This window comes from Triticum urartu, chromosome 5, assembly GCF_003073215.2.
Source record: "Triticum urartu cultivar G1812 chromosome 5, Tu2.1, whole genome shotgun sequence".
NCBI classification, from domain to species: domain Eukaryota; kingdom Viridiplantae; phylum Streptophyta; class Magnoliopsida; order Poales; family Poaceae; genus Triticum; species Triticum urartu.
In genome coordinates, this window is record NC_053026.1 from 649017393 (window position 1) to 649026878 (window position 9486).

The 9486-nt window shown below is 50.8% G+C and overlaps 1 protein-coding gene across 1 annotated transcript; it reads right to left on the bottom strand.

The window, feature by feature from the left end:
• Positions 1 to 6786: 6786 nt before the first annotated feature.
• LOC125506469 (protein TIFY 6a-like) lies at positions 6787 to 8472 on the bottom strand. Its single transcript, XM_048671277.1, has 6 exons — positions 8290 to 8472; positions 8046 to 8188; positions 7871 to 7955; positions 7469 to 7802; positions 7299 to 7356; positions 6787 to 7204 (listed from the first exon to the last, which is right to left on the bottom strand). Exons 1-6 carry the CDS (start codon positions 8452 to 8454, stop codon positions 7009 to 7011), a joined length of 981 nt encoding a protein of 326 aa, XP_048527234.1. The 5' UTR covers positions 8455 to 8472; the 3' UTR covers positions 6787 to 7008.
• Positions 8473 to 9486: the final 1014 nt, after the last annotated feature.

Genomic DNA, 9486 nt, shown 5'->3' on the forward strand with positions numbered 1-9486 from the left:
CTAACGGGGATCTCTTTCCCATCAGGCCCCACAGGTCCGACCTCGGCCATGTGGTTCGGGTCCGCTTTGGTATAGCGCGTCTTCACCATAGCCCAGGCTTCCCTTGTACCTTGTCGGCAGGCGGATATCTTCCATAATCGGAAGCGCCACCGCACACCCTTGAGCTTCTCTATAAGCTCCCCTATGCCTCCGGGCGGGGACGCGGATGGCCACAAGGCTTGGGCAATACCCTGCATCACCTGTCGAACTTGTTCGTGCAGTTATGAGAGCTCTGGTAGAAGATCACCCGAAGACCCGGGCATCACCTCCGCGGGACGACCTGTCAGCATACCTGCAGACATAACTCTGTTAGCCGGCTTCTTTGCCGAACTCCTTTAAAAGTTTGTTCAAGCACTTACTAAAAATGTCGCGCCGAAGCCATTTATTCTCCTTCACGGAGTCCGCAAGCTGGGCTCGGACATCTTTCAGTTCCATGCCCAGCCGGATATTGGCATCTTGGAGATCATTTTTCTCCTGCCTGACTCGCATAAGCACGCGCTTGCCAACATTTCGCTGTCGATCATCACGTCCGCATCCACCGCCACGGCCTCCGGATTCACTCCGGGGCCACCTGCAACATCTATTGTTAGATTTGCATACATGCCGCATACTACCTGGTACCCGTATTCTATGCAATGGAAACAAGTTTTACCAGAGGGACCCTTCTCGGACTCCTTCAATGCGGCAACAGCGGCCCCTAGCTGGTCCTTGCACTCATCCAGCTCTTGAGACATATGGGAATTCTTCTCTGTAAGAACCTGCACAAATAATGATCCTTAAATCAGTTGCGTCAACTGTTTCAAGTCTCAGGGGCTACTGATACATATAATCGTCAGATTTGCTTACCCGTATATCCCTTACATACTGGTCCGTGGCTCTGGCTAGACTATTTTGAGCGGCACAGATGTACGCATCTCCGGAATTGAAGGCATCAAATGCCTCTGGCGAGAAACAAGCGTCACGGAGTACCACCCGGCGACGCCTGTGATTCATGGTGCTCTCCACTTCAGAATTTGTAGCAGATAATCTGTCAGCATCCTCTGTAGGAGGAACACCCGACATCTGCCCCGCATTAGCTTCCGCCTCTATGTCCGGCTCTGGAGCCCGACTGGTCGAGGCATGATCGGCAACCTCTCCAGATATAGTCCAGCAAGCGCTTTTTCTGCTAGGAAACACAGACGTCACTATATTTTAAAGACGACAACCACAGAGTGAGGTTTTGTGTCATACCTATGTGCCGGAGTCTCCGTCCTGACCGCCTTCCTTTTTGACCTACCCGGCTTCGGTGCCTCTTGTTGACGAGTTGTTGCGGGTTCGGCACGGCGTCCCGAAGGCCTTCCCTGTAAAACACCATATGTGTACGGTGGGTGAAGTGCATAAAAGGGGATCCTTTTGGGAGTTGGGACTTTGGTTTTTCTTACGTGCGATGCAGGGAGTAGTCCAGGATAGTCGGCCGTTATGGCCACCATGGCGTCATCGCAGCTCAATTGATAGAATTGCATGTCTATCAGCTCCACGAATATGTTCGGATCCTCTTCGAGTCCGGGATCGAGGGCCCGGTCAGGGTCCTCCGGTTGTGGAGGTGGGTTGTTGACCTCCCGTACAGCTTTTCGCAGTTCCTGCCGTGAAATGGCAAGGTGAGTACCTACGACGAAGAATGCGGGAAGGTTGGGAGTAAAGAGGTACAACTCACCCAGCTTGGAGGGTTGTACATGGAGAATCCATACCGTGGCTTAATACGGATGAACTCCTCTTCCTCTCCCTTGAACAACTCGGATAGAATTTTTGCTAAAGCAGCAGCGGAGTCCGGTCCCTTGCGCCTGCAACGGGTGGAATCATCTTCCCCATTAAATCACCACAGGGGGTGCCCTCGATATTGAAGTGGCTGCACCCCCCCCCCCCCCCCCCCCCCCCCGCATTATGCATATTGACATAACCTCGATTATTGTCAATCCTTATTGAGCCAGCGCTTTAATACGGTTCATCTAGTAAAAGACTTCTCCGTTGTCTTCCTCCTGGGGGCTCCGTGGGCGCCAGCTTCGGCGTTTCTTCAGAGGAGCATTGTTGAACTTAGGAAGACCCCACCGAACAGGGTCTGGAAGGGGGACGTCCTCCATGTAAAACCCCTCCGAAGGCCAGTCTTCGGACGTCTTCTTCGGAGTACCGGACAGGTATCCGTTCTCGGCGTCGGCTCCGCCCACTTGATAAAGTGACCCCTTCTGTGTGCGGGGCACAAGGCAGAATAGCCTTTTCCACAGCTCGAAATGAGCCTTGCAGCCAGAAACAGCTCACAAAGGGCAACATAACCGGCGATGTGTAATATGGAAGCAGGGGTGAAATTATGCAGCTGGAGGCCGTAAAACACCAGGAGCCCGCGATGGAACAGATGAATTGGAAATCCGAGTCCCCTTAGTAAGTAAGGGACAAGGCATACCCGCTCCCCCTTAGAGGGACTGGGGAAGCTCTCCGCTTGCTCCCCGCCATTATAGGTGGCGAGCCCGGCTCGGGCGGGGACCACATACGCTGGAGGGAGAAATCCCTGGGTCTGCAACTCTACTAATCGGTTGTGCGGGACGGAACACTTCTCCCAATCACCGGGCTTAGGGCTACGGGAGCGAGAGGAGGAGCTGCGGTGGCCGGCCATGATGGAATGGATTTTTCCGAGCGCGCTCCGATGGATTCTCGCCGTGGGAGGATGGTGTGGATTGGATCTAAGAATCCCCATCCCTTTAATAGACGATTTATTTACCTAGCTAGGGGGGCGAATGTAAAAACGCCCTGGCTCCTCGAATTCGCTCGACGCGTGGAAGATAGCCCTTATTGGGCGCAGAAGCCAAGAAGTCTAACATTTATGGGAGTCGGACACTACTTAGCAGATATTCAGGATCTGGAGAAGAACCCACCTTGCAATGCCGAAGACAATACTGCGCACCGGACTCATCGTCATTGAAGCCTGTTTCAGGGGCTACTGAGGGAGTCCTGGATTAGGGGGTCTCCGGACAGCTGGACTATACCCTTTAGCCGGACTGTTGAACTATGAAGATGCAGGATCGAAGACTTCATCCCGTGTTCGGATGGGACTCTCCTTGGCGTGAAAGGCAAGCTAGGCAATACGGATATGTAGATCTCCTCCCTTGTAACCGACTCTGTGTAACCCTAGCCCCCTCCGGTGTCTATATAAACCGGAGGGTTTAGTCCGTAGGACAACAGACAATCATACCATAGGCTAGCTTCTAGGGTTTAGCCTCTACGATCTCGTGGTAGATCAACTCTTGTAATACTCCTATCATCAAGAACAATCAAGCAGGACGTAGGGTATTACCTCCTTCAAGAGGGCCCGAACCTGGGTAAACATCATGTCCCCTGCCTCATGTTACCATCCGCCTTAGATGCACAGTTCGGGACCCCCTACCCGAGATCCGCAGGTTTTGACACTGACACCCCCCTTGCCAATCCGAATTGGACAAGGGGTGGGGGCGGCGCCCCCCCTCCCCTTTCCCTCTCCTACTCCTCCTCTCTTTCCCTCTGTGCTATTCCGAAAAAGGAAAAAGGAGAGGGAATCCTACTTGGACTAGGGAGTCCTAGTAGGACTCCCCGCACCTGGCGCGCCCCCGTTAGGCCGGCCATCTCTCCTCCCCCCTTTATGTACGTGGGAGGGGGCACCCCAAAGACACACCAAGTCTTCTCTTAGCCGTGTGCGGTGCCCCCCTCCACAGTTACACACCTCGGTCATATCGTCGTAGTGCTTAGGCGAAATCTTGCGCCGGTAACTTCATCATCTCCGTCGCCACACCGTCGTGCTGATGGAACTCTCCCTCGTCCTCAACTGGATCAAGAGATCGAGAGACGTCATCGAGCTGAACGTGTGCTGAACGCGGAGGTGTCGTACGTTCGGTGCTTGGATCGGTTGGATCGCGAAGACGTTCGACTACATCAACCACGTTACTAAACGCTTCCGCTTTTGGTCTACGAGGGTACGTGGACGCAGTCTTCCTGCTCGTTGCTATGCTTCTCCTAGATAGATCTTGCGTGATCGTAGGAATTTTTTTTGAAATGCTACGTTCCCCAACATAGAGACCCCTCCGAACAAACGAGACATGAGGACTCTACCGCCGAAGCCAAACAATCAGATGCCGATGCCAAGGACCAGACATCTCTGACTTTGATGACGGGCCTCATAGGAGAAAAGGAGCACACCTGGCACTGATAGAGTCTGAACTACCCATCACCTAGCACCGTCGCCACCGTGTTGCCCCGCAATGTTGGAGCTCCGACTTCATGCTCAGGAACATGTCCCACTCTTAACAACAAAGGCAAGTTGCAACCAATTTGCACATCTTGCCACCATCATCATCACCACAAAGGTCGCAATGCCACCAAGCACCACTGGTTGGGCACCGGCCACTCGCGGTGATGCACGCGTCCAACACCTCGGGAAATGTGTAGGAGACCGTGACCTTCAAGGCGACACCCCCCAAGGGGTTAGTGACATGGAAGCAAAGCCATCGCCTGACTCATGCTGGAGTCTTGAGCTTTCACACAAAGCACATGGCTCGGGTTGGAAGAGGACGGAGAGCTCCATGACGACCCACCAACAAGGAGAGCGACACCCAAGGGCAATGCATCGTTGGCACCATCAAAGCTGGGTAGATTCTTACTAGAAGTAGTCCAATCCTCTAACCCAAGTAGCCAGTGACCCAGGAAAGCCACTGGCCCGCGCACCTCAAGTGTGAAGATGGTGCCATCCCACGCAAGAGCCACCAGCTTGTCGCCAACAGCCACCGACAAGCCAAACCCGGAGAAGACCAGATCTGGCGACCACCTGTCGTAGCACCTAGCAGAAGCCACTAGAGGTTGGGAAGCATCCGGCCCGTGCGTGAAGGAGCCTCCAAGCATAATTTAAAAACGGAATCGGCAACATAACCGGTGAGGTTGTTGGTTCAGGTTTTTACTGGTTGGACCACCAGTTCATTTGCGACAAAATGAAAAATTTAAGGTAATTTCTCAAAATTTTGGCATCACATCAAATCAAAACACATATATTGGATATAAACCATTAATAAATCACAAAGTGGTATTAGACTAGTTGGTTATTGAGGCTTTAGCATGACTTGACTAAAGGTTAGATGTTCAATTTCTTGTTGATGTGCCTTAAAAAACACCGCAAGGCACCGGTTTGGGGGTTTTCTGGTCAGACCGCTAGCCCAGTTCGATTTTTAAAACTATGCTCCAAAGGTAGGAAGGGGGCCACCACCCACCCCAACTCGTCGGCGGGATCACCGGGCTGCAAGCCCACGCGAACATAGCCATGGAGATCACCGTTGTAGTAGCCGCCACCACGCACCACAGAAAGGGCGAGCCTCCCTTCACCCCAGAAATCCTGCCGCGGAATAGGGGGTGCCCCACCGTCGCCATCCGCCACGTGGAATTAGTCCAGCGACCTCATCCGGTGACGGCGAGGGGAGGTAGGAGATGGGAAGGGCGGCTGGCGGCGGCCTGATCGTCGTCTAGGGTCCCGCACGCTCTGAGGCGACCCAGGGGACGGGAGACGCGAGGTGGGTTAAGGATGTTGGTCCCTCCCTTACTACTACTACGACATAATCTCTTAACTAAGAGAAGACAAACCTCTTTTTCATTCATCCTCCATTCCAACTCAATAATCACCCTACATGACATTGGTAAGCTGGCGCCGTTGTACATGCCCATGCTCATAGATCCGGGCATTTGTTGCTAGTGGGAGCAACGTCTGCATGAGATAACTTGCTTGTAGTGTTGGCGCTTACTCTCGCTAGAATGTTGTACGGGACCATGGTTCACCTGAACCTATACTCAACGTCATTGATCTCTAGACACCACTTTTCAGGATATGTGCATGGCAGAAACAGTTTATGCGAGATGGCGGGAAGAGATATGCATGGAACCCTACATTGTTAAAATAAGCTTACTTGATGCTCATGTCATAGATAGTAAAAACAGCCATGTTATTTAGGCATTGCAGTGATGGTCATCGTTCGTAACAGCGAACTGCTTGCTGGCTTCGCGTTCGCCTGATGAAATAGCTAGCATTGTAATCTTCGAATATAACCATTTGGTTTGATTAATGAAAGTTCCTTTCCTGGAAAAAAAAAACTTGAGCCCTGTACGCATATGTATACAAACATTGTTCATCATTGTTTATTGCCTCGTTATGTGCATAAGCTCTCTCCCAAAGACATGCATTGAGCAGACTCAAGGAATCCCCTGCAATTGATTCACAACATGGTCATCTCAATTTCAGCTGGACGTTTTTAAAACACATCTGCTTGTCACAAGCTTTAAAGACTCCTATTTCCTAAACACTGTGCTACATGATATGACACTTTTTTCGTTTTTCATGTATAGTTTGATGTCCTATTGTTCCTGCGTCCAAAAAAAAATGTTAGACAATTACTATTTGTGACATGACATCATTATCCCAAACATCAAAGAATATGTTGTATAATTTGTACAAAAGTTTTACGGTCTGCGAAACGAGTTTGAGAAGGTTCTTTTTGCCAGAAATCCAATTCGGCTCTTGGGAGCATATGCTCCTGCCCATCAAAAATATTTTTTGCAAATGTAAAAAAAAAAATAGATGTGTTATCCTCCCCTCTTACATGTAGCTTTGTGATAAACAACAACGATGTATCTTAACTGATGTAGACAAGCCAAATTCGTAAGACCTTTGAACATTCAACTCGCACATCTCTTCCATTAAGAAGCGCCGGCTAAACAAGCAGTATAAATACAGATCCATTATGCATTGCAAAACATCTAGAGAAGAAAAAATATATGTTATACAACATGGTTTATCTCTTATTGCTATCTCTAACTTTTAATGGTAGCTTGCTCCTAAAAATATAGTCTGACTAAAACTAAACTAGAAAATATATAACGTGAGAAAATATGTAACTAAAGAAAAAAATAATCGCATACAATAGAAAAATCTCTCTATCTCTCATTCCAACTCAATAACCACCCTAAGCTAGCGCCATTGTACATGTCCTTGCTCATAGACTCTTGGCAGTTGTTGCTGGGTGGAGCATTGTCTGCGCTAGATAACCTGCTTGGAGTGCTCGCACTACCAAAGGTGCCGCTGCTCACTAGCGGGCTCTTTGACAATGGGTACGGTGTGACACTTGAAACTCTGCAAAAGATATAGTGCGACGATGAAATTTAATCCAAGGAGATGTCACTTTTGCAAAGTGTAGTCACCAAACTAACAGGCGATATTTTTGTACCTTTCTTTTCGCTTCTCTAAAAATCGTGCGAGAGATGCTTTCCGAGATTGATGGACAGCTGAACCAAGAGCATGAATCAATACTCCTATAACACTTTCCTAGCTAGGCACCACCTCTAAATGCGAATTGAAGTGCATAACTAGTGAACTATAATTTGTAGTAGTACATACCAATTGGCTTAATAGCTGCTGCGACAGCAGGAGATGCTTGTTGCATCCGTTGAGCTGAGGATGCCTGACTTGGTGGTGGAACAACTGATGATGGTATGCCTGAAGATGTTGTTGGAGCTGGGGTGTAATTTTGGTAGCCTGGTATGCGCTTGGAGATCGTCGGAGCTTGTGACACGGCGGGGATTGGACTTGAAATGACCGACACATGCCTCGGCTCAGGCACGGGCACTCTTGCAGCATTGTCAGAGACATGACACCCAGGTTTCTGCACTGCAAGTGCACTGGGTGGGCTTGAAACAGATGTCCTGCTTGCTAACACCATAATCTCCCGGGCCTGCCAAAGTTGAAAAGAAGTTAAAAATGCTTCTTCATTCACCACACGAGCAATTAACGTGTCCATACCTTGTCCACCGGGACGTCGAACATGTTGACTGCGCCGTTGTAGAACATAGTCATTAGTGTTGAATTTGGATTCCATATGCGCCGGCTTTGTAGTTTTGCAGGCCAAACATTCATTCATTTGTCAGTCAGAAGAACAAGGGATATATATAGATAGATAAATAGATGTAGTGCGTACCTTGGGGCATAGACGGCACTGTTGGCGGTGAAACGCTGCTGATTTCTGGACGCGATGGCATCGGCGGCACTTGGGTAGCTCCCTGGCGGACAGAACAGCGGCCTGGATCCGCCGTGCTGGCCATGGAACATACCGAGCTGCCCCTGCGGAACATGAGAAGTGAAGCATCTTGTTATCTTGTGGGACGAGCAGAGCAGCATCTGAATGTCATATGACCAGGAGCAGCTGAAGGAGACAGACAAACCTGATGATGGGGCATCGGCGTGTCGGCGGTGGGCGGCCCGGATGACATGAAGGGCGCCGGAATAGCCTGCTGGGACTGCCGCCGGTGCGTGACAGGTGCTCCTCGTCGCAGCAGCCCCGGCGGCGGCGGGTATGCTGAATGTAGAAGAGTACCTGGCTTCTTCATCGGATGTGCGCATGGCCAGTGTCCGTTCCGCGTCGCCTCCTAACAGGTCGTATGCTCCAATCTCCCTTGGACTGGCAGGCAACGAAAGAGCGGGTAGACTTGGTCTATGCGCGAGCAGAGCGAGTGTGAGCATAACTACTGGCCTACTAAGGCTTGCGTGCTGGCGGGGGGGGGGGGTGGGGTGGGTGGGAGTGGCTCTGTTGGCCCCCCGATGTTTCAACAGTTGTGCCCTGTGCAACCGCACGCGCAGATCCGACACAGATTTTTGTTTTTTTGATAGACAGAAAGATACGAGCCAGCTCGTGTCGTGTCTTGGTCGCGGCAAGTTTCTCCTCTTGCCCTTTTGGAAAGGTGTGGCCGTGGATTTCTGTATGTGTGGCCTGTAATTAGAGTGGTTCTAGTTAGTCGCTCGGCCCATCAGGTCGCGTCCACAGATTGAACCCGCGCATGACGCGTGGGTGCCAGGAAGTCCTAGCGGGGACCGGGCTGTCCTGACAACCGATTATGCCAGAAGCACTCGCAAGTGCGTGCGAGCGGAGTCCCACACAGATATCACCTCATGCGTTAGCGGCCAAACTCTGTGGGAATCTCCCTGAAACTGACCCTACGAACGAGTAAGTGTTGTCTGGCGAGCGCAAGAAGGCGGCAAAGAGAGCATGAGACCGCGCGAGAGGGTAGTTGGAATAGTCCAGCCGGTTGGCTTCCGAGGCGTCTCGCGTTAAGATCGTCGTCTGGAAACGAACGGCGCTATTAATGGGTGGCTTTCGGAGTTCCTACCCACTGATCCAGATTTCGCGGCCCAGAAGCGTCTTTAATATATTCCCAAAAGGAGGAATTCTGCGTTAAATTCGGCACGAGACAAAGATTCGGCCAAATTGCGCGCCGAAGCGATGACATTTGAATTACTTAGACGAGGCTTTATAATAGTTTTTATCATAGAAAAACTAAAAATACTAAAAAACAACAAGGGCGCACCCTACGGACCCGTCCAACCCGCAAGCGAGCGATCTGGGAGCGCCGATCTGCTAGTCG

Bases quoted from the DNA above. Each gene is read 5' to 3' on its own strand.
- LOC125506469 (XM_048671277.1), bottom strand. From the start codon at position 8,454: ATGAAGAAGCCAGGTACTCTTCTACATTCAGCATACCCGCCGCCGCCG. The intron at 7,357-7,468 runs GTATGTACTACT...CTCTTGGTTCAG, and splicing joins AGCAGCTATTAAGCCAATTG to CTGTCCATCAATCTCGGAAA. The intron at 7,205-7,298 runs GTACAAAAATAT...TATCTTTTGCAG, and splicing joins TTAGAGAAGCGAAAAGAAAG to AGTTTCAAGTGTCACACCGT.